The 25,971-nt window shown below is 44.8% G+C and overlaps 1 protein-coding gene across 1 annotated transcript in view; it reads left to right on the top strand.

Moving 5' to 3' along the window:
* The window catches only part of fat3b (FAT atypical cadherin 3b), a gene marked incomplete at both ends in the record, with an annotated part of 214,011 nt that overhangs the window by 123,434 nt on the left and 64,606 nt on the right, over window positions 1-25,971 (top strand). Inside the window, 8 exons of the mRNA XM_083633105.1 lie at window positions 5,933-6,040; window positions 6,710-6,893; window positions 7,364-7,584; window positions 12,720-12,927; window positions 21,028-21,272; window positions 21,822-21,956; window positions 23,081-23,495; window positions 24,916-25,112. Of these exons, the coding sequence (XP_083489231.1) occupies window positions 5,933-6,040; window positions 6,710-6,893; window positions 7,364-7,584; window positions 12,720-12,927; window positions 21,028-21,272; window positions 21,822-21,956; window positions 23,081-23,495; window positions 24,916-25,112 (1,713 nt within the window). The remainder of the gene's footprint in view (window positions 1-5,932; window positions 6,041-6,709; window positions 6,894-7,363; window positions 7,585-12,719; window positions 12,928-21,027; window positions 21,273-21,821; window positions 21,957-23,080; window positions 23,496-24,915; window positions 25,113-25,971) is intronic.

The following is a 25,971-nucleotide window of genomic DNA, read 5'->3' as shown; positions in this document are numbered from 1 at the left end:
CAGGTCTGTACAGGGGAGGCTTGTGGGTACCCATATAACCCATTTCCATTCATATATATTGAGGTGACAGGTCAAGGCTGTTTTTACCTGGCCACAATTTGGTCTGACTTTGAATACCCACAAGCCTCCCCTGTACAGACTGAATCACACCGTTTTTTGCATGCAGTAGGCCTGGAAAAGTGTAATTTCCGCCTATTGCAAAAATGGTGTATTTGACCATTTCTGCATACTGGGGTCCCTAAAGAGTCTTGGAATTTCATAAATTTGCGTATGACGGGACAGCTGAGACTCTTACAGATTCAATAAGCCCAATTGGCGGCTATTCATGTCTGATCTTAGTTATTTAGCCCCCTTCCCGACAAGCTAGCATGACAAGCTTGGTCCCATTGGAAACCTTAGTTTGTCTCCTTTCAAATTATATCCCTACCTTTGCCCTAGCTCAAAATTTGAGCATGCCACAGTCTCTGAAAGACAGTCTCACCGGAGTTCCTGCCGGCAATCCCGCAGGTGTCATAAGGGTAATAAAACATTGAAAAACACAATCTTTATTTTAGAGGTCCTATGGATGCCAAAAAGTCAGACTAGAAAGAAATAAGGGGGGTGCGCGTGGACCCCTCCAAAGTATCCTACTAAGTGGTAAAGAGGTTATCTGAGTTAGTCAAACCTTTCTGTCAGCTCCAACCTAGTCTCATGTGGTCAGACCCAACGTCTTACGTCAGCACGCTATCAGTGATGGAGGGTCTGAATCACAAGTCAGCATTTCAGTTTTGCCAGAGGAAATCCCCTAGCTAGTATCATGGCAGAAGTCCAGCTCTCTGCCTGCATTGGTGCATGGTTTAAAATGTACCACCCACGAGTTGTGTCACGCAAATAAGGAGGTCCGTGGTTGGTCAATTCATATCTGTCACATATTTTGTTTTGGTCTTAGGTGGCGGTCCTTAACCACTTGTCAAGAGTTGTGCACCAGATGTAGATATCTATCTACGTCTGGTGACTGTGACACTAGCTCCAACCAGTCTGGCCATTCTCCTCTGACCTCTTCATCAACAAGATGTTTCCATCCACAGAGCCCATCACTGACTGTATTTTTCCTCACCATTCTGTATGATCTGTAGAGCAGTGATTCTCAACCTTTACATTAGGGCCACAGAACCCCATTTAATGAGTATGTCTCTCACCCAAAACCCAAATCAGATTTTTATTGTTAGATATGATTTTGTCGAGAACCATGCCTATCTGAGAGAGATAACAGTGAAACTATGATCAAAATAGTAATTATTCTACTTCTCTAACTGTATTAACTCATTCATGGCCAGTTTAGGACTGCCAATATTTAGCACAGGCCAAAGATTTTCATAATTGTTGGTCATCTTTCAAGACCCACAGTAAATTATCTATTAGCACCAAAGTGATTTGCAATACCTCAAAATGAAGATGTACGTCTCTGGGTTCACCAGGAAAAAAAAGTGAGCTTTTAGCATGTTCTGTACTCTACTTATAGCCATTTATATACACCCTGTTTTCACCCAAAAGGTCTCTCTGAGAAGAAAAACAGGAGAAAAGGCGATTTTTGTAAAGCACACAATCTCAGGCAGAACTCGCTCTCAATTCTTTTATTTTGAACTGTATTGACATCAGACATGTAAATATTATTTGTTATGACACAAATGACAAAAAAAATAAAATAAATAAATATATATATATATATATATATATATACATGTACATACATATACAAGTGCTTTTTTTACATTCAACAATACAGTTTACTCAGTGTGAGTGAGTGTGCAGACAGACAGACAGACAGACAGACAGACAGACAGACAGACAGACACACAGACAGACAGACAGACACACACACACACACACACAGACAGACAGACAGACACACACACACACACACACACACGATCCCCCTTTTATCTTCGTTACGTTGTTTCTGGGTCTGAGTACTGCTGGCGTCTGCTGCTGTGACTGCCGCTTCTGCCTTGTTAGCTGTTCGTGTGTTTATTTTGTTTTGTTCTGGTCCACCCGTCCTCGTCCATGTCTCCCTGTCCTATACTCCCTGCTGTTTGATCGTTCCCGTTTTCCCCTCGGCTATTCAACACGTCCTCACCGCCCTCTGGATTACCCGTCAAACTGATCGATCATTTCCTCATTCCTCCGATGATCAAACACATCTCTGGATTACTTTCTCCCGTTTTCTCCCGGCTGGCACACAGGAAGGCGACCAGCTCGTGCAGCGCGCCGAGGGGCGTTTCAATGGCGTTTCTCCTCTCTGCACAAAGAAGCGTTTATCCGTTTTCTGTTTTTCCTCCTGCTCAATTTCAAAACAACAGCTGCGGTATGTGTTTGTTCACGTGTTGTCGGCTTGTCTTAGATGCCAGGGACCTGATACCATGTCACAGGCTGGGGAAGTGTTTGAACTACGCGCTGCACTAATAAAAACAAAAACACGTCAAACACGTCATTGGCCCTCTGGGCTATTCCTGATAACACGTCAAAGACGTCTTTGGCCATGAATGAGTTAATAACGGATAATAATACTGAACAATTAATAATTTTGCTCGAGGCCCCCTGTGACTCCCTCAAGCAGTCCCCTGGCGGTGCCCGGATCCCATGTTGAGAACCACTGCTCTAGAGACTGAGTTTGTGAATACTGTGGTTCCTTGGAGATAATCAAAGGCAGAGTGCATGAGCGGCAGAGGATACTTATTCTTGACATTATAGCAGAGGTCCGGCAGGACCTGGCTGGTTGTAAGGCAGCCAGTGACCAGGACCTGGCTGGTTGTAAGGCAGACGGGGATGATCGAGTCCCACCGAAGTCCTCATTTGTTAGATTCGTTAGAGAGGTGGTCCGCTGATGTTCTTCGTGGAGCTCACGGTCTCTGGTCTGCTGGAGCTCGTGTCCGTGGTCTCTCTCAGTAGTTTGTTTAGCTTGCATTGTCTGTCTCACATACTGTACATCTGTCAGAACGTAGTCAAGGTCCCACCTTCTTACCCGCTCTTGAACCAGATGGTCTGGTCCTAGAGCACTCTGCTCTATCATTACCTGCGCGTCTGATGTAGTGCTGACTGGTTGCCACTTTGCACCTCGCCACCAGTCATGCCTGTTTTGTCTTCCCTGATCGTACTCCTGGATCTTCGTCCGTATCTGACTCCTGTAGGCATCAGGATCCCAATCATCTCCATCTCTGGCATGGAGCTTACGTTTACCCATTGGATCTCGAACTTTGTGTTAAATCTTGAAGCTGAACACTGTTCCTGGAGAACCACTTGTGCAAACCTTGTTATTGTGCGAACCTTATGGCTGGGATTGGGAGGTATGACATCACTGGTGATGTCATAACTCTCATTTCTCGTCCCCGCTTAGTGATATCACACTTGTTCAATAATGTCATATTGACTATAGTCTAGCATTGTCCAGCTGGTTAGGACATCACCGGTCGGGGCCATCACATGATGCCTGATGTCACTGATCGTATTGTGATGTCATCGACATGGTGATTATGTCATCACTGAAATGTCATCCAGGGATACCTCCAGGGAGCTGGCTGGATCCAAAGCCCTGGATCAGCCCCTGGTGGCAGCCATTGAATTGGTGTTGAAGCGAAAGGTTTGTAACAAATAGTATTGAGACCCTTATAGCCGATGCATGCCGGAGGGTCTTGTCTTTTTTTTCTACAAAAAAGAAACCTGCACCAAGAGGCGAAGACGACGGGCGAACAAGACCTGTGGTCAGGGAGTCTTTGATGTACATCTCCATGAACTCCCGCTCAGGCTTGGAGAGGTTATATAGACGGCTGCTGGGGAGGGGCGCACCAGGCAGCAGGTTTATAGCGCAGTCATAGTGGCGATGGGGAGGCAGAGAGAGAGCTTGCTGTGTACTGAAAACTGCATGGAGGTCATGGTACTAGGGAGGCACCAGAGACAGATCCGGGGTCTCTGGAGTCGACACCTGACCGGGGACAGACTGAGGCAGAGCAGACTGGAGGCACATGGTATGACAGAAAGGACTCCATCTTGAAATCTTGGCAGATGCCCAATCAATATGGGGACTATGCTTTACAAGCCAGGGGTGACCAAGTATAATGGGAACATAGGGTGAATCCATAACAAAAAACAACTAATCTTGATGGTTTCCAGACAGCAGGAGGCGCACTGGCTCAGTCCTAGAAGTTACCCGGGCAAGGAGACGTCCATCCAAGGCATTGGCTTCAAGAGGCTCATCCAGGCTCTCAGTGGCAAGACCTAATTGATTAACAACAAGTGAATCCAAGAAACTTTCATCTGCACCAGAATCGATTAAAGCCAAAAATTCAGTGGACTGACCTTTAAATGTGATGGTTGCATGCAATTGAGTGTGTGGACGAGGAGACAGAGGGCAGACAGTATGGCTTGCAAGGATCCTCCCCTTTCCCAACAAGCCTACTAGTTTAACGGACGGTGAGGGCAGGACGCGAGGAAATGACCGGGCTGGCCACAATACAGACAGCTGTTACTGGAGATGTGGCATTGGCGTTCCTCTGGGTCAAGGCGGAAACGGCCGAGTTGCCTCGGGAGTTCTCGGGAGGCATCAGCTTCAGTCGGATGAACTCGGCTCGCAGAGCGAGGCAGCGGAGACGTACAGGGAATATTGTCCTTACAAGGAAGGCGGCGTGTTCTCTCTCCTTCGCTCACGGAGACGGTTGTCTACACGAATGGTCAAGGTGATTAATTCCTCCAAACTTCTAGGCTCGGGATATGAAACCAGCTCATCTTTTATGGACTCACATAGCCCATTAGCAAACCCGGCTAGGAGAGCCTCGCTGTTCCATCCACTCTCCGCTGATGGAGTACGGAACTCGACCGAGTAGTCTGCCATGCTACTTGAACCTTAACGGAGGGAAAGCAGTCTTTTGGAGGCATCTTTTCCCCGAACAGGGTGATCAAAATTTGGCAGAAGGCAGTGGTGAATTCAGCGTAGGAAGTGGTGGCCCGCATCTTCCACACCGCTGTAGCGCATCAAAAATGAACAACAAAGTCCAAAATCCCTGTCATACTTATCGGCGTGAGGTCCTTAGCCAGAGTGGGTGACACGTAGACAGTGGCAGAGCTGGAGATGCCGGGCCAGGTTGAGCGGGGGCACTAAGCTGGGTTTGGATTCCGGATACCTTGGTGGCGAGCTCACGGAGGGCGTCTGCAGAACCTGGCTGTGCTGGTCGAGGACAGATCCCTGATTGGCTACATAGTACATACAGCCTGGCAGACCGTGGCCAGGTCTGTGGTGGAGTTGTCTGCTGGGTTCGTCATGGCTGGAACGTACTGTCACGTACTGTATCAAGGATGAACCAAAAGCAGACTGACAACCAGGTAAGGGCAAGTATTTATTGTCAGAATTCCTGTGGCGGAGAGCTCTGGGTGGCTTGGTGGGGAACAGGCAGGCAGGCAGAAGATCCATCGATGGCAACGTTCCAATGAAGACTGGTAGACAGAGAAGGATTCTTGTAGGGAGGAGGTAATGGGTGGTGATGAGTGGTGATGACCAGCAGGTGTGTTGATTCCAATGACGGGCAGGTGTGCAGAGACTCACATGTGTCATGGAGGTGGGGTTGTGACATGTGGAGGCTTAGCAGCAGCTAACAGGCTGTGGGCTCACACCATGGATGTATTAAAAGAACACAAGCCAGGCAGACGGTCGGCTGGGCTGCACCCATTGATAGCGAGACTGCATCTGCAGTACCAGGATTTCCCACAATGCTCCAGGAAAATCAAGGCTTAATTTTGTGGTATCAAAAACCAATGGGTGCAGTCCGTCCAGATAATAATATACAGTCAATGTTTTTAACTAATTATCCAATGATTGTTACCGTGGTCACATCAATGATATTGTAGCAGATATGAGAATGACGATGATGATGATGATGATAACAATGATGATGGTGATCCCCAGGTGAGTGTGCGTGTGCTGGGAGCCAACCTGTACAGCCCAGTGTTCAGCCAGAGGTTCTACCTGGCGGAGGTGAGAGAAAATGCCCCTCCAGGCTCCAAAGTCATTCAGGTGGGTTATTCCTTCCAGCAGGGTGGAACCTAAGCAGATCACACATGAATGGTATATAATGGCATATAATGGTAGACGCACGTACCCTTTACTGGTGTGACTACACGTTTTGACAATAATGCAGGTCTCAACTAGACGTGTTTTTTTTGTTTTTTGTTTTGCTTGCATTCAATCATATATTTCATCATTGTTTTATTGTCGTTCATTTTGCAAGTACAATGTCCAAGTTTAGTGATTAATCTACATGACCACCTCAAGTTCAGTTCCATCAGCCATTGTTTAAATTTTTTATATATTTTTTTTTATCCGTATTCTGCCGTTTTTTTTTTTTTACAGTAAATCCAATTTAGTTAAATAATTCAGCTTCAGGCAGCTGCTCATGACAATTATTGAAAAACACATCAAACAGGTGGCGCAGTCAAACCAGATCTCTATACAGTAATTCTTATCCAAGTACTATTCATACTGGTTTAAATAAACAATTTGATATTATTTCCAATCTTTGCTGAGCAAGAATTTTGTGCAAAAGGAATTAAACACGTCCCATAGACGCAGGTCCAAAATATACGCCGTTTGAATTCAGTGATTGAAGCAAATAAGCGCTGGGGCTATTAATTGAAGTTTTACGGTGTGGATTGATTTGATGAACATGTGTGTCTGAACCTCCAGGTACGTGCCACAGATGAGGACTCTGGGCTGTTTGGCCAGATCACGTACTCCTTCATCAATGACCTGGGAAAGACTCAGTTCACCATCCAAGCAGATGGAAGCATCTCCACTGCCCAGACACTGGACAGAGAGAACCCCCTTAACAAGGACATGCTGCTGACCGTCATGGCTCTGGATGGTGGAGGTATTATTTACCCTACACTGACCAGACTAACTACCAACTGATTCACCAAACTCACCCAACATGTGCCAGAAGCCATCTTCAAATCAGACAAAGGGTGACACAAATGCAAAAAAAAAACATCGCTCTGAATCTGGAAAATAATCAGTACATGAATATGGTTGTATTTGGTAAATGTACTTTATAAAACGGATAGTTCCGGTCCTTGATTATGATTGGCTGAGCCGTGTTCGAAGCTGTTGTAAAATAAAGTACTCTATAAACACACAGATGTGACCTCATCCAAACAGCATCTCTGGGTTGCTGCGTGTGTGTGTTGCTTAGCAAACATTCTGCTAAATGTTGCAGCTCAAGGACAATACATAAACATAAGGAGTGTACATAGATCACCTTGACAATGTGGAATCTTCAACATTCTTAGATTAAAATCAAATTGGATAAATCTATGCATTTATGTCCTGTCATTGTTCCAGGCCGCGCATCCTTTTGCACAGTACGTGTGATCCTGGCTGATGAGAATGACAACGCCCCTCAGTTCAGAGCAGTGGAGTACCGCATGAGCATCAAAGCTAGCATTGCCAAGGGCTCTCTGGTCACGCAGATCCAGGCCAGCGACCCTGATGCTGGGCCCAACGGAAGGGTCACCTATTCCCTTTACAGCGAGACACGCCTATCACTGGTTGACGTTCTTGAGGTCAGAAAGTTTGTCTTCTTAACTTGGCTTAGACTACTATCATGAAATTGAGAGACATGAAACACATATTTGCCCAACGTAGCTTTACGCTTATTTTTAATGCAGCTGCAAAAATCTCCTCGAATCCCTTGAGGAAAAAAAGTATGTTTCAAGCCAAAAAGGTACAAGTCAAAATGCATGTGAACGTGCTTTTTCGACATGTGTTGTGTGGTGGAAATGTGTGTAATAATGATCAGAGACTGGAGATTTGAGAAATGTCCGTCTGTTGCAAGCAATAGCTTGCAAAAAAGGCACAAGATGTTCACTCATCAAGTGTGCACCAAAACGGGCACAAGACAACAGTTTGCCTGCAGTATTAAAAGCTGAAGTCCAGCTGCAAGGGGCTAGATATCACATACATCAGAAGTGCTAAGATAAGACTTGGTATCTCACAAAAGACTAGGTTCTCCAAGATTCTCGATGCCCTTTTCCCTTTAAATACTGAAGACAGAGAGACTCCATTCAACTGGAAAATTATATCATACAGCCTAGGATGGTAAGGATCTGGTGATGGTAATGTTCCAGAGATTAGGGGCCCTATCTTTGTACGGCGCTATTGTTTGCGCTGCCGTTTGCGCACCCTCTTATGCTATCTTCCCTGCGTCTTAAGCTATCATCTGCCTCCACCATCCAGTTTTTCGCTGGAATCTAAGTGCAGACACAGGTGTAGGCGTGTCCCAGGCGTGTCCGTGTGGCTCTTAGCCTATCATCTGCCTCCCGCAAGTGTCATTTTGCGCTCTGGCGAAGATACCTTCGCTATGTTCCGACCGTAAACAGAGTTTTGGGCGTTGCCTGTGCTAAAATAGGTGTTCCAGCGCAATGTGTTAGAAAAAAGGGCCTTGGGTACTCTCAATTTTAACGCCACCAAATAGCAGAAACAGCAAGCCATAGCGAAACCCCACCCCGCCTGAGCGCAGAGAGTATTCTCCGCGCAGTGCAGGAAATCCTCGCTTGGATACATTACACACGGCACGATGTTACTCTCTCTCCAACACCTCGCGCGGACACATACTTCCCTCCTCAGAATGCCATGTTGATTTTCAACTATAGCCTACACTGCAGAAAAAAACACACCTTGATTTAAAAATGAGAATTCGTTTGTCATGGTTTTGTGCCAAAAAGTGATTTGCGTTTTGAATTGGATTACCAGGAGAATGAGGGTCTGGCGGGGCGGGAGTCTGTGTGTAGCCCCAGGATGGGTGCTCAAGTGTGGGGTGCACAGGTTCAGCTAGTGTGCCGGGTCCTGGAGGGGGGTCTCTCCGGAGAAGGTGGGAGCTGGGCCGGGTAGGCAGGCTGGGTGTTGGGGGTGGCTTTGTGCACTGGGTGTCTGGGGCCGGTCATGGGGCTCACAGGGTGGGTAGGCAGCGCTGTGCGCGGTCCCGCGGAGCGAAATCAGTTTCTGGCAGCAAATCACTTTTTGGCACAACACCGGCCAGTAGGCTATACAGTAACCTCTCTCCCTGCAATTGCACCATGCAACCATAGCTTAACCCGAGTGGACAATTTTGGTATAGGCTATTGAAGTAGGCTATAATTAAAATCTCACACATCCCTACCCTATTAAAGAAACTAATATTTTTAAATGTGTATGTTATAGCCTATATGAACGAAACGACTAATTACAGTATGCGCACGCTTTGGGACATGATGGGGGATATTCACTGCGTAACTGCGCGGCGGCCCTTTGGTGTGTTGCAAATGGATCATTTCATCAGCATTTTCATTACGAATCCGAACTGGTTCATCCTCCAATTCTCTCCCTCTCTCGTTCTCTCCCCTCTCTCTCGCTCTCTCTCTCCCCCTCTCTCTTTTCTCTCACTCTCTCACTCTGTCTCTCTGCTTGCACTCGGCAAGAAAGAAGCTGCTGTCACAGCTTTTAAGGGGAGTGATCACACAATTGTGAATACTGTTTTGGGCATAAACACGCCTATGGAGGTTTGCGCCGAGATGACATGAAGCGCAGCGGGCCGACACGCCCACAATTAGGGCTTTGCGCGGTGCTATTCCAGTGCAAAACGCAAAATTACCGCCGTTGCAACGATAGGGCCATAAAAGTTTTCTGTGTACTGTATTTATTTATTTTTTCAGATTTACCTCCCATTTTCTCCCCGATTGCACTTGGCCACTTCCCCCGCTGTCCCGATTGTTGCTCCACCCCCTCTGCCGATCTGGGGAGAGTTGTAGACTAGCACATGCTTCCTCCGACACATGGGACATGGGAGGATCACGCTATTCCCCCCAGTTCCCCTTACCCTTGAACAGGTTTCCCGACCGACAAGAGGAGGCACTAGTGCAGCAACCTGGACTCATACCCCACCGGCTTCGCACCCGCAGACACGGCCAATTGTGTCGTCTGACAAATGTGATTTGCACATGTCCAATTTCACATGTGAAGACATGTTAAATTTCACATGTGAAAACATGTGGAACACATGTGAAACATGTGCTTTGCCCATGGGAAGCGTGTGGTTTTGTAACATTTTCACATGTGAAATGTGTGAAACCCATGTCAATTCCCATGTGATTACATGTGAAATGTTGTTGTCCACATGTGCGCCACATGTGGAAAACATGTTGCTATACAACATGTGGCAAAACATGTTATCACATGTTATAACATGTGATAACATGTTTTCCACATGTGAAAATGTTCCAAAGCCACACGCTTCCCATGGGTTTCACACATGCTGATCGGATAGGGAGGGGGAGGGCATTCCAGAGCCTAGGGGCTTTCAAGTCCCTGCTCAAGACCCACCTTTTCTCCCTGGCCTTCGACTCGAGTTAGCTGCTATTCTGCGCCTTTTTATTTATCTTATTACTTTTATCTATTTTATTACTTGCTTTGACACGTGGTGGACACATGTGAACCTCATGTGTTTTTTTTCTGTAAGGACTACCCATACGCCCCAACAAGGACCAATTAAACCGGTCACTATCTGCCAGGGTCAGGTCAAAGACATGAGAGAAATGCTGAACGACCACTATCTGTCAGGGTCAGGTCAAAGACATGAGATAAGTATCTGTCAGGGTCAGGGCAAAGACATGAGATAAGCATCTGTCAGGGTCAGATCAAAGACATGAGAGAAGTTTCTGTCAGGGTCAGGGCAAAGACATGAGAGAAGTGCTGAACGGCAGTTTGAGAATTTTCACACACAGATAAGCTCACATAATAAAACAAGAGAGTACAGTACAGATATTAAATTCATAGAATAGCAAAATAGTGTAATTTCCTCCAGATGTTTTTTATATGTCAAGATTTTTTTCCACATTGTGTTCTGACATCACATTTTTACTGGATATGACCAATTCATTAGTGAAAAGCTTTTCACCTTCCATTACATATGATAATATTGTTTCACAAGTAAAGAGACAATACACAGGTGCAAGTGTCATCTTCACATGGGAGATGTGAAAACGTGTGCAAACGTGTCCAAAAAGCTATGGGCTTAGATGTCTATTTTTATTCAGGAGCTCGGTCTAGCAATTTGAGAGCATCATTTATAGATTTCACGTTCAGATTTTGTAAGTAACCCTGCCCTCGGATTAGCCCCACATGTGCTTAAATTAGCTCTACTTTAGAGGTCTTCACAGGTCCAAAATGACGGACCCGGACCCTAATGGACCCGGGAAATTTGTGCCCGGACCCGGATTGGACCCGTCTATTATTAGAAATCTGAGACCCAGAGACACTTCGTGCGCCGCCAAAAATTTGGCGCCACCCTTTGGGCGGCGCCAGAGTTCGCCTCCTCTGATTGTTGGCTTGCATGACGCCCCTGGAAGCAAGGCTACATTACAACTGTGGCTTTACTGAGGCAGGCATGAACACACACACTATAGGCCTGACTAATGGAACCCCGAGCATTACTCCAACAGTCCAACATAACAGAGCACCAAGTGCTCAATAAAATCCACCACAGTTGCTAGTTCTTGCTATGGATTTACTTTCAGTTTGTGACAACAATGCCTCACGTGCGGCGCGCTGTGTTTTCATGCATTTCTCTCATGATCAGCGCTGATCACGAGTCTTCTCAATCCACTCGGGTGTTACACATAATGATAAACAGACCCAGGACTCGTTGTGATAGAATAGGACCCGACCCGGACCCAAGTGACAATAATAAAATGTGGACCCGGCCCTGCACGGGTCTTGGGTCGGGTCCGAGTAGACCCGTGAAGACCTCTACTCTGCTTTTCCTCAAACTGTATAATGCTCACACTCAAAACGTTTCTTTTTGGACAGATTTCCTGAACTCATACTCAAATAGAAGATGATCCCTAGGTCATGGATCATGTGACACTATCCTGGCATTCTATTGGTTGTGGATTTCTGACAGGATTGTTGCACAAAAAATCAGAGAAGAGAAGAGATCCAAGAGCAAAAGTTTCAAGAGCGCACAGAAGCAGTTTGAAGGGAGAGGGAAGGAGATTTGAATGCAAGCACAGAGTTTGAGTGCAAACAGGGGCTATTTGAGTCCTTGGGCGGGGTTACTTACAAAATCTGAACATGAAATCTATAAATCATGCTCTTAAATTGCTGACTGAGCTCCTGATATAAGATAGGGATACAATTCCATACAGAGCACATGTGCGTTGAATTCACGTGTGGATTTTCACAACTTTTCTAATGTTCAGAAGAATGAAGAAGAATGTTGTGAAGTTTATAGTGCCAGAGGCCACTTACTTGTACAGTGTGGTGGTCTCAAGCGCGTCCAAGGCGACACTCGTTGAGGGAGATAAAAGGAAGGAAAGTAGAAAAGAAGTGTGGTTGCCAACGCATTTCGGCGCAATGGCCTTCGTCAGGGCAAAAGGCCATAGCGCCGAAACTCGTTGGCAACCACACTTCTTTCCTACTTTTATACTTTCCTTCCTTTTATCTCCCTCAACGAGTGTCGCCTTGGACGCGCTTGAGACCACCACACTGTACAAGTAAGTGGCCTCTGGCACTATATTGTTCATTTGTTCCCCTTACCAAGAGCACCTCGGATACAAACAAACAAGCAAACAAACAGACACACATACGACAGAGCACGCCAGCTCCTCTAGTTTTCAAATGTTGTGAAGTTGATTGAGATGCAGATCTTGGTCGTGCCCCCCAGGTGGAGCCAGACAGCGGATGGATGATGACCAAAAGCACTGTGGACCACCTGCAGGGGACTGTGCTGTCCTTCTTCGTCAAAGCCACTGACTGCGGCTCTCCTGCCAAATACTCCCTAGTGTCCGCCTTCATCCATGTCCTCCCTGCCGACGCTTCGCTTCCCTCCTTCAGCCAGCCCCAGTACTCCTTCACCGTCCCCGAGGACACAGGTATCCACAATGACCCCTGTGATTATCCTGATATTGATTTCTCCAGTACAGAGTGCCTAGATGATTTTTTTCTAGGCTTACATGGGATTTTTGCATGGGAATTTAAGTTAAATACATGAAATATGGTCTGGTTAACAAAAGTTTATGAAACAGCGTTTGTGTTAAGTTTATGAAACAGCTTGTGTTCAGCAAGATAATCTTCACAAATGAGGAAACAATTTGTGATTTTTTTTTTCAGATTTTCCCATTTTCTCCCCCCAATGTATTGTGATTTTCCCAATTTCCCCCTGCTGCCCCGGTCACTGCTCCACCCTTTGCCAATCTGTGGAGAGCCGTAGACTAGCATCATGCTTCCTCCGACACATGCACAGTTGCCAGCGGCTTCTTTTCACGTAGCACGTGGAGGATCATGCTATTCCCACCAGTTCCCTTCCGCCCCGACCAGGTGCCCCAACCGACCAGAGGAGGCGCTAGTGCAGCGACCAGGACACATACCCCCAATCCAGCTTCCCACCAGCAGACACAGCCAATTGTGCCTGTATGGACGCCCGATCAAGCCGGACGTAACACGGGGGCGCGAACCTGCAACCCTCATGTTGGCAGGGAATCTACCGCTACACTATCCCTGGACGCCCAACAATTTGTATGACTTTTGAAGCGTTTTCTGAAAATCACATTAAAAAAAATGCACTTACGCTTCAAAGGTGATAAAAGTGGTCCTCATTTGTTGAGTTTATCTTGTTCGCCTGCATCACGCACATACAATGTAATGGAGCGGAGCAAACAGGGCAGGGAACAAATGAGATGAAGAAAAAAATGCTTAAGTCTAAAATGCATGTTTGATGCCTTCATATCTCATAATTGACAACACTTTCTTTCACTAATGTTAGTTTGGAGACCTAATTTACCTGTTGGGCCACAGAATAAAAACAATTACAGTTTGAGTTCACCCAAAACTAGCAGCTAGTCTGACCAGCGGTGATATGTCACTGTTGGGTAGATTTGGTTTATCAACACAGTACATAAAATAAGCACAAACAAATGTCAGATAGGTTGGGCCAGCATGTTTAACTAGGGTATATATTTAATATTACAATTACGGCTGAAAATGACAACAGAAATAAACAATAGTAAAAAATAAAAAAAGTATTAAAAGTTGATCAATCAATTTAGGGAAAATAAATGCCCTTGAAAAGTATGAAAAAGTCTTAATTGCCACCTGATGAGATATTATAGTTTGTAGCGATTGTGCTGATTAAAAAAAGGAACATGCCAAAATGTTGGGAGATTCCCCTCTATTGCCATATTCCCAATAGTAAGACGAGAACATACCCTTCTCTTCTCTGTGTGTGCAATAGAACGGTAGCGACACCCCCCCCTGCTAGTTAGCTTAGCAAAACAAACGGCAGTGGAATGGTACAGCAGCATACGCCCGTTCAGTCACCAAAAATACACATTCCAACAGCTGATATGTACATGTTGTGACTTGTGTACTTGTGGCTGAACACAGAACTTGAAACAAGGTAAAGGTAAAGTCCCACTGATTGTCACACACCTGAGTGTGCGAAATTTGTTCTCTGCATTTGACCCATCCCCTGGGGGAGCGCTCGGGAATCATATGGTGATCTAACCCCCCAATTCCAACCCTTTGATGCTGAGTGCCAAGCAGGGAGGCAAATGGGTCCCATTTTTATAGTCTTTGGTATGACTCGGCCGGGGATCGAACTCACAACCTCCCAGTCTCAGGGCGGACACTCAAACCACAAGGCCACTGAGCTGGTTTGACTGCCCGCACATACTCCGTTTTTATCTAGATAGATAACTATGTGTATCTGCTTTATAGCTTATTGATTATGAAATAAAGCCAATGTAACTTACATTTTTCTATATCAATAACAGCTGTATGTGTCAGAGGGTGAGTGGTCCCTATCGTTGCATCGGCGCTGTTTCTAGGCCGAACGCCTGGCGCAGCTCAAATCAGTGGGCGTGGACCAGCGCACTTGATATCGTCGTGCTGGCGCTAGACGCAGCCTCAACCATTACAACCACGCCTTTTAAGCGTAAAATTATGCACCGTCATGCTCATTGGATAACTGCAATAAACGAATCGCACGCTTGCCTTTTTAGCTCCAATTCCAGTGATCCCGCAAAACCAGACGAAAGCCAAACGCTCTGCCCCCCCCCTCCCTTCATCCAGTCTGTCTGTCTGACTGCATTATAGGCTATTATTCCATATTATTATGCTTCTCAAACCAATCTAACTGCAGTTTCAATACTGCAAGCATGTAAATACGCTACACTATAGCAAGATCAAAGTGAAAATAATGTACTAAACGCATCAGCTAGAAAAATATAGCCTATTAGATTGGTGAAAGTTTGTCCAGAAAGATATCGTTTTCTCTCCCCTGCTGCAGGTAGAATGATCGATGCACATAAATATACCCTACATTATGTAAAGTCATTGCATAAATGTGTTTTTATTGTAAAACTAAATGTCAAGTAGGGCCAAGTTATTGGAGCGGACATCACAGTATAGCACATCACAGAAGCGCGTTCCGCTGTCACTTATCGAAATCACGTTAAACCCACAAGGGGTATATATAGGCTCAAGAGGACATATATGTTTCACATAGGGTGGTGTTTCATTTCGATGTTTTATTTGGTCCAATATTGAAATGTTCGACAATTGCAGGTTGTCTTACCATTACACATTATTTTAGATCTACCTTTTATATCTATTTCGGCTCATTTGGTTGCTATTTAGTAGCGAAATGGAGGACCCAATTGCATGCTGGGAGTGGACATTCACAGGCAGTAAACTTACAACTGCTATTTCCTATGGGAAGCTGGGTGCTGCTATGTGTTGTGTCTGTTTGAGCGAGGGAGTCAGAGAGAGAGAGAGAAGGGTGACTCAGAGGCAGAAGAGCACTGGCGCACTGAATAGGCCTGGTTTCAGAGAGAGACAGAGAAGGGTGACAGGGGAGAGGCACAAGTGCACTGGCGCACTGAAGAGGCCTGGTTTTCAAAGGCGCAAAGCGCTAAATGTAGGCCAGGTGCGAAGATAGCACTACGCCGGTAGTTAGCGCCGACACGCCCACTTTGGCCCATTCTGGGACTGCGCCACGCCCATTCGGCCTAAAGCGCATTTGGCAGCCTAAAGCCATATTGATATCGTCCCAAAACAGGCGCAAGGCACGTTTTTTTGCGTTTAAGGCCCGTTTTAGCGCCGAAGGCTTGTGGGAGAATAGGGCCCTGAGTGTGTCTGCAAACGTTATCTGAATGATGTGCCTCTGTGTGTTATGCAGCATTGATCTATGTGTATGCAATTATAAATAATAACTATGTGTATCTGCTTTATAGCTTATTGATTATGAAATAAAGCCAATGTAACTTACATTTTTATATATCAATGGGCATATGATATCAGAATCAGAAAAACTGTATTGATCCCAGAGGGGAAATTGGGACATGCTACAGTTGCTCATACTCCGGCATGGAAAAATATCAACATAAACATCAAACATTATAAGAGACATAGGACTGTTCCATACAATGACATCTATTATCTATTATATATTATACTATATATACATTTTGCAATGTAGGCAATGTCTGTTTCAAGAATTTTGGCCGGCCACAGCTCTGCCGTTTTACGTGCGATCGGGCTGAAACTTTCAGGGGGTGTAAAGAGCACCCGTTCAGGTGACCTGACAGAGCCGGATTTTAATCAGGTCAGAGTAATTGCCCTAAGGTTTATTTGTTTGTTTGTTTATTTAAAAAGGATCCCCATTAGCTGCCGCCAGTGCGACAGGTATTCTTCCTGGGGTCCAAGACAAAAACACATTACATGACGGATAATGTTTAGTGTAGAACACAAGATAAAAAACATAAGAGAGAATCAAAGATCGATCTAAGCTAAAACAGAACTAAGCTAATGTAACCGAAGTGAATCAGCGCGGATTCCTCGTGAGTCCCGAGTGGTAGCGAGTGGATTGGTTAAACTCACTCCCCAGTATAAAGGCATGATAATCAGCTCCGCCAAGGGAGGTAGCTCTCTTGGCGTTGCGGTTAACGGGGGCACGGTGGCTCATTGGTAGAGCTGTCGCCTCGCAGTCAGAAGGTCCTGAGTTCGATTCTCGCCTGGGACACTGTGGGCGCTGTGGTTGTGTTCCCCCCCATATCTTCAGTGCCCACTGCCCAGGTGGGGTATCTCGTCGTAAGGGCCTTTCTCTCTGTGTGGAGTTTGCATGTTCTCCCCGTGCTCCCCCAGGGGGGCTCCTCCGTATATAACCCCCCCCCCCCCCCCATTAAAAACATGCAGAAGATCAGATCGTCATCGTCATCCGACCAGTGACGACAACATCCGAAGTTGGTCCCCGGGCGCTGTACGAGAAAGCGACCACTGCTCCTGGCCTGCCCCCCCGGAGGAAAGGACAAGCCAGGATGGGTTAAATGCAGAGGACAAATTTCACCGGCCACCGTCAGCATGTGTGTGTTTGTGGCCGTCCGTGCATGTGTTGATGTGTAATCGTGTGACAATAAAGACGGGCTTGTCCGTCTGAAATCGTGTTTTTTTTTTTTTTTTTAACATGTCGGACTCCCAAGCCGAGGGTCGGCAGTTCGTACCCACCCCTGGACAAGCCCTTAACATGGGTTGCTGCAAGTACCACCTACACAATGCCGTTAGACTAAGATAGATAGAGAATAGAAACAGAAGAGAATAAAAAGCTAGTACCAACAATAGCAATACAATACATGCCATGAGAAAACAGACATAAAAGAGTAAGTTAGATTCCAGACATCATTATGAGTGAAGATGTGATCTTAGCATATTTTTAAAACTACCCCTCCCTTTGATTGAACAGATGTTGGATGGTAAACAATTCCAAGAGGCAATGGACCTATATAATACTTATAATGTAAGACTATATAAGGTTCTTGGTCTGGGTAAAGTCATCTGACCACCCCTCGCCCATCTGGTGCAGTGTGTATGAATCCCTGAACTATAATTTATGTTGTTGAAAAGAAATTTCGGAGTCTGAGTTTGAATAACTGAGGCATGTAAGACATGTATGCATGTCAGCTACAGTATGCTGGACCTAGGGGAGCAGCCCAGGACCAGCCTAGCTGCTTTGTTTTGTGCTACTTGTAACTTGCCTAGTTACAAGGTTGATTGCCCTAAGGCTGAGGCTATAGTTCAGTGATGATGTCATCAGTGATGATGTCATCAGTCTGAGGCTATATAAGTGATGGGAATATAAAGAATCGGGGAGGAACCAGACGGAGACGATGGCTTCCGCCCCTGGGTTGTGCAGGTGACCTGACAGAGCCGGATTGTTTAATTAGGTGATTGCCCTAATTGTCATCAGTAATAAAAAAACAAAAAAACTCTCGTAACGGACAAGCCCGTCTTTTATTGTCACACGAACACCACAATACATGCATGCGGCCACAACACACTCATGCTGACGGTGGCCGGTGAAAAGTGTCCTCTGCATTTAACCCATCCAGGCATGTCCTTTCCTCCGAGGGGCAGGCCAGGAGCAGTGGTCGCTTTTTCGTACAGCACCCGGGGACCAACTTCGGATGTTGTCGTCACTGGTCGGATGACGATCTGATCTTCTGCATGTTTTTTAGTGGGGGGGTTATATATGGAGGAATGCCCTGGGGGGTACGGGGAGAACATGCAAACTCCACACAGAGAGAAAGGCCCTTACGACGAGATAACCCACCTGGGCAGTAGGCACTGAAGATATGGGGGGGGAACACAACCACAGCGCTCAGTGTCCCAGGCGAGAATCGAACTCAGGACCTTCTAACTGTGAGGCGACAGCGCTACCGACTGCGCCACCGTACCCCTTAATTAATGTCATCCGTGATGGGGTCATCAGTGATGTCATAGAGCAGGCGAGGCCGCACAAGAGCTAAGCACATTTAAGTTCAAAAAACGTTTTTTTGCCTCTCAAAGTAAATTTTTTATGATCAAGGTTTATTGATTGTTGTGTCTGAACAATTATATCTATATAGATATAGATATCTATATCTGGTGCAGATATAGACAGAGTAGCTTGAGACGTCTCACAGTGGCCTACAATGATGGTATGAGGCTACTGCTTAGAGCGCCTAGAAGTTCTAGCACTAGTCAAATGTTTGTCAGTGTTGGTGTCCCCACCTGCCCTGCTGTGCTACGTAATTTAATGTACACATTTATGTGCAGAGTTGATGCCTCTGATAATGACATCATTAATGTCATAGCCAACCCAGGACGTAGCTCTGTTAGGTACTCCTCTAGACTGAGGAGCCACTGGCGCTCATGTTTATATTAGGCTGTTTATATTTGTATTTTATTTTTTATTTTTATCTGTATGCTATGTATGTGTCTATGTGCTATGGATCTCCCTGTGGGAGTGTCTGAAATAAAGTTTTCAATTCAATTCAATTCAATATAGACAAGCTTGAAAACATTTCACACATGTGTTAGTGTTTTAGTAAGCTACAATATGAGGCTATACTGTTAGCATGATGTTAGCTCCAAACCAGCTATATGATACAAGTTTGTTAAAATGGTGGGGATGGGGTGATTTGTGCCAAAAGGCCTGGGTTAAGTTGTGCCAGTGCAGTTGCAGTTGATTTAGTGAAATTTTTATTTCATTTTGTTCTTAAATGTTTAAATAGACCTTGTTGAAGAATATTGCAGTATTGGCAAGTGTAGCCTTTCTCTGGATAGTTGATTTTGTTTATTTTGAACATAATTTTTATCTCTGAAAATGTTAAATATGTAGGTCAACTGCTGCTACCGTTTAGCCTTGTTTAACCCTGTTATAGTACACTGGACTTTAGTGTTATCTTTATTTTGTCTTGCTTTGATATAGCATTACAGTATATGAGATGAAAATGTTCTGTTTTACTTCAGTAATCAATGGCACAATTTACCCCAACATATTCTCTCCAAAGGCACAACTTACCCCGCACTGGGGGCAAGTTGTGCCAAGAGACCACTTTTTTAAGAATAGCCATATTTTTTTAACAGTTTATTTAAGATCCAAAGGGAGTGTTCCCAGTGGTGCACAACATCCTGAAATATATTTACATATTGTAGTTGGAGGCATTACTGTCATGCCCTCACTTTAAAGTAAAAGTAAAAAGTGGCACAACTCACCCCACTCTCCCCTATGCTGTTGTCTATTCGGGGAGTGGCCTAACATCCAAGGCCATAAACAGGATCAATAACCTAATCAGGAAGGCAGGATCCATTATTGGTCTGACCCCTAACTCTTTGGAATATATCCTAGAGAAAAGAATGAGCTATTTTAGTGACAGGCTTGTCAACATCGTTGCTGATTGTTGCTGTCGACCTCTTGTTGACATTGTTGATTTACCGTGGTTGGTTGTGAATGTTAGCATCCATGATTTGATGTTGTATGGGGGCTGTGCACTCCTCTTATGCTGTACTGCTTGGGATATGTACTGTACATGTAACTGTAGATTATAAGGGATTAATAAGGTTTATCGTATCGTAGCTCGGCGAGCTGCAGAGCGTCCGAGCCTAGGAAGCGAGCGCACGTAGCACGCAAGATGCCTAGTAGAATCAAATAGAATACAATAGAAGTTACGTAGCCTATGTACAGTAAAGTATCACAAAAATATGTGCCTTCTCCATCAGTCATTCTCAAGTACCATTTAGTAAAGTGAAATATCTGAGGTACCTACTATTTCCTCATATACCACAGAGGGAGTATAGTAATAATAGTAGTAATAATAGTAGTAGTAATAATAATAATAATACAATAATAATAACAATAATAACAGTAACAGTAACAGTAATTATATATATATATATATATATATATATATATATATATATATATATATATATATATATATATATATACAGTATATCGTGACAGACTTTTTGATATCAGCAAATATTGTATAGTTGTCCAAAGAATCTATATAATATCGTATTGTGTTGAAACTTGTGATTTATACCACTATCTACGTTGCATTAAGGTCTTACAATATACTGAAAATGTCTTAAAAGTTCATGAATGTAACTTCAGGATTCCTGCATATAACCTGAAACTTGACTTGACTTGACAGTGGTAGGTACGGCCCTGGGTTCGGTCTACCTGGGCCCGGGACAGAGCGGCTTCTTCACGGCGGTCGGAGGGGAGACGCCGGACAGCAACCAGGGTGGGAGCCTCCTGGTGGAGAGGGACAGCGGTCTGATCCGCCTGGCCAAGCCTCTGGACTACGAGCAGGTCAGCAGCTTCCGCTTCAAAGTCGTGGCTACAACCAGAAGAGACCTGATAGAGTCTGTCTCCATTGTGGACGTGGAGGTTAAGGTTGGTGACAAAGGTCCTTACAGTCGTTCATCTCTGTTATTTAAATGAGGAATTTCTGATTTAAAGCCCCTGGAAACCAAAAGTAAATATGTTTTTTGAGTTGGTCACGCAACAGAAAAATGTGTTATTAACCACCCAGCCAAATTTGAATGATTAAAAATGTCGTCAAGTATATAAAATTAGGCTTTGTTTGCAGAAATGCTCCCAGGGCTCTCTCCCCTCAGGATAGAGGGCACTCTACCCCTAGGGAACTTCAGTCTGATTGGTTCATGGAGCTTATTGTGTAACCCAGCATCAGGAACAGTACAAAAACATTTAAGATTTGGATTGAAACTAATGTCTAATACTTTTAGATGTTCACTATTATGCACATAGACTCTAAATTATATAGTTAGAAGGTTATTGTGGATTTGAGTTTCCAGGGGCTTTAAAAATTCAAACAAAGAGGACTTTGTATTTCTCATATAAGCATTATTATTTTATTATCATTTTTAGTAGTGTTATTTAGGCTGGGTTCAGTTGAATCTATGCTGATTTGTCCTTGTCCAGATTCTAGATGTGAATGATAACAAGCCAGCGTTTGAGACCAACACCTATGTTACCACGTTGATGGAGGGTATGCCAGTGGGCACTAGAGTGGTCCAAGTGCGTGCCCTTGATCCAGACTGGGGCTCAAATGGACAGGTGCTTTACAACCAAGATTGATGCACACACACACACACACACACACACCAGGGGTGTAACGGTTCACAAAATTCATGGTTCGATACGAGTTACAGTGGTGTCACAATTCAGTATGTTTTCGATACAGCAAATGAGTAGAAATGCCAGCAAGATTTCATTTATTTGAATTTATCTTACTTATTTATTTTATTATTCTCACAGTTTAGTTCCAATTTGTATTTCAATTTACGACAATGTTTTTTAAAACCTTTCGTCTTTTCCGTCTCAGTTTTTGTTTGATATCCTTGTAGAGTAGAAGAGTTACAGTGTTCAGCAGTGAAAGATTGTCTTTGCAGCTAAAGCCTCGTACCTGAATGCTTCGGTACAAGTATGTGTATTGTTCCACCCGTAACACACACACACACATTTTATTTTTTATAGACGGTTTTCACCGAATTGTGTTGCTAGGGAACAGTTTGAAACCTAGCTTATTTCCTGTTAGTTATTGTATTCGCAAACACTAACAGGAAGTAACATAGGGGCAATTTAGACTCTTTATGTTGTCAAATTAAAACCGTCTATATGTATCAACCGTTTTATAAAAGCAATAAGCCTCGTGAGTCTGTGGCTAAGCAACACAGTCTCACAGAAAATTGTATAATACCAACGATATGGACCAACGTTGCTATTTTACAATTTCGGCTCAAAAATTGTAAAATAGTAACGTTCTGAGATTTTAGGGTTAGGATTAGAGTAGGGGGAGGGGTTAGAAACAGAAAATCTCCGTAAAACACGCCCAAACCACGCCCACCGCTGTAGACACGTACGTTCCCATTTTACAATTTCTTAGCCGACATTGTAAAATACCAACGTTTGTCCACAAACGTTGCTATTTTACAATTTTTTTGGAGATCGGGTTGGGCTAAGAGGCGTTTACGGCACGCTGCACCGCCGTTGTAAAATCACTGTAAACCCCTCAGGCCTCTTAGGGCTTATTGCTTAATTTGAAACCTAGCTTATTTCCTGTCAGCTTTTTATTAGCAAACACTGCAACAGGAAGTAAACTAGGGGCAATTTAGAATGTTTATGTTGTAAAACTGTCTATAGAAAAGCTTTTATCAGGAGTTGTATTCTTCAAATTGCAGGTAGCCTACAGCCTGGGACCTCTGCTCACCCAGAACGTGGAGTTTAGAAAAGATCCTGGTTCCAAAAGCAGTAGCCCCATGGCTACAAGTAGCCCCACGGCTACAAGCGCCGTCTTTGCCATTGACAGTAAAACAGGCTGGATCAGCACCGTGAGCCAGATGGACCACGAGGCTTGCTCCAGCTACAGCTTTGAAGTCGTGGCGTGCGACCTGGGCGAGCTGCACTCGCTCTCGTCCACCGCGGTGGTGACCGTCGCGGTGTCGGATGTTAACGACAACCCGCCGTGGTTTGGGAGCGAGTGCTACCGGGGGGCAGTGGGGGAGAGCGAGCCCCTCGGCCAAGTGGTGGCCGTTCTCGACACCTTGGACGAAGACGGCACCGATCAGAACCGCCTTGTCAGCTTTCACATCACCGGTGAGGGAACCAAGTCGTTCAGTCAGTGTGCATCTTCAGTGGGGTAGTGCCTGTATTTAAATCCAATCCTATGGGGATTGTATGTGTGTGGGGTTGGGGGGGGGGGGTGCTCGTGCTGCGTCTCATCCATCTACCCTTCAAACGTGATATCTCAGGTCATTTTTCAGATATTACTAATGAAACGTGGATGCTGCAATCTTTCCAGTGTTCCAGCATTTAAACAATGACACTGATTGCCATGAGGATGCTATCATTATATGTCAACCTTTTTATCTGAGCGTGACACATCTGGTCTGATGTGCTGTCATCAAAGGTCAAATTTGAACACTTTAAAATGCCATTACTGGCCCAGATTGTGTCTGCATCATTCAACGTGTTGATTTGTTTTGTGAGTGAGGTTCACAGGTCGTTCACCACTCCAGTGTTGTAGTCCGAGTCTGACTCGAGTCCGAGTCCTGGACACATTTTCAGGATTCATGACTCGACTTGGGCTTGAGCACTGATGACTTGGACTTGGACTTGAACTCGAGGATTCATGCATTCAGACTCGGAAGTTGGAGACTTGGACTCAGACTTGTTAATTGATACATTTTTGTAATAGGCCATAATAATTTAGCATATTGATATTGATAGCCATTGTCATGCTGCTGCTTTCGGTATGGTAAGTGCCTTTTATAGTTGTACTGAGTTTTTGTGTGTTCTTTTAAATGTTGTCTTGTTTTTTCTGTGGACCTTGTGTCTGATAATAAAGTTGATTGATTGATTGATCGCTATATTAATAGCATGACATTATTCAATTTTGTGCAAGGGCAGGCAGTGTGTTCCAGGTACATGTGGATTCACGCTCATGTTCAGTAACTCCAGACTCAGACTCAGGTAATGGGGACTCGAGACTCACCTTGGACTGGAGTGTGACCTGACTACAACACTGCGCCGCTCACAATGAGATCATGATGCCTCTTGCTGCTGTTTGAATACTTATATCCACTGATGGGACTGGATTATCAGGATGAAAGTAACATATTGTTTCACCTGTGTGTGTGTGTGTGTGTGTGTGTGTGTGTGTGTGTGTGTGTGTGTGTGTGTGTGTGTGTGTGTGTGTGTGTGTGTGTGTGTGTGTCATTGGGTTAATCTTCTAAGACTCCATTCATTAGACAATAATAATAGCATAATTAAAGACAGCAGAACATTTAACAAATAATTTAGGACTCCATTCATTAGACAATAATCATAGCATAATCAAAGACAGAACATTTAACAAATAATTTAGGAGAATAAAATAGTTATGATCCTAGGGAGAGAGACTTAAATAATTGCAAATCAAAAAGAAACATGAAGATCCTAGTAGAAGGGGCAAAGGAGATGTTGGTTACTGCTAGTATGCCGGTATTTAACCCATGTCATTGTACTCCCCATGCAGGCGGTAACGTGCGGGGAGTGTTTGGACTGGCCCTTGTACAGGGGGAGTGGAAGGTGTATGTGAGTGGCCTGCTGGACCGCGAGCAGCAGGACTGCTATCTGCTCAACATCACGGCCAGTGATGGCTTATACGTCTCCCACACTGTGGTGGAGGTGACTGTCACCGACGCCAACGACAACACTCCCATCTGCAACCAGGTCAGGCATAGGGACTACGGCCACTAGGAAGTGGGGAAGATGAAAATCTTCAGTCCAAACAGAGATGGCTAAAGAATATTGACTGACCAGCAGACCATGGAGATCACTGTGTTCTTTTCCAGCCAGGTTCAAATAAAGTGACAAAATGCTATCGAAGACAGTAATGCAGTAAGAGTGCCTTTTGGGGCTTTTGGTACAGTCAACGTCTGACTATTTTCTTTTTATTATTATTTGCTCCTGGCGGCCAGTACCTCCACGGGCCCGGCCCACACTTTGGGATGCAGGGCAGAGCAGAGCAGTTTAATGTGTTTTCAGATTTTTGCAACCAAATCGCCAGGATAAAATGTCGGCTTTGTGAGTTTTTGCAATCCACGAAAATGTAAAATAGCGAAGATTTCAGTCCTCCAGCTCAGACACCTCTTCCTGGGTACGTGTACCCAGCTCGGCCACGCCCCGGCCTCGAATGAGACACAGCTACTTCCTGGTTACCGACCCGGCTACCGGCCCCGTTCAGCTCGGTAAAGTGTCACAATAGCCACGGCTCAAATCACCGGTTAAGTTTAGGCAAGTAAAACAACTTGGTTGGGTTTAGGCAACAAAAGCAACTTGGTTGGGTTTAGAGTTTTATGCTTTGGTTCTGGATTTGAAACAGCTCTCTTGTGACGACAACTCTCAGGAACTTTACGGGTCCACCGGGTCATTATGTTCTATGACGTGTATAATATTAATTATTCGTGTATCTAGAAATGTGAAATGCTGCATATTTTCCTTCAGAAAAGTTCATGTTCTAGGTTGCAAAAAACGTACAGTGCCAACATTTTATTCTGCCGGCTGGGCTGGATTTTTGTCAGTGTGATTT

The sequence above is a fragment of the Poromitra crassiceps genome, assembly GCF_964638095.1.
Source record: "Poromitra crassiceps genome assembly, chromosome: 1".
NCBI lineage: Eukaryota > Metazoa > Chordata > Actinopteri > Beryciformes > Melamphaidae > Poromitra > Poromitra crassiceps.
This window is presented reverse-complemented; position numbering and strand designations above follow the sequence as displayed.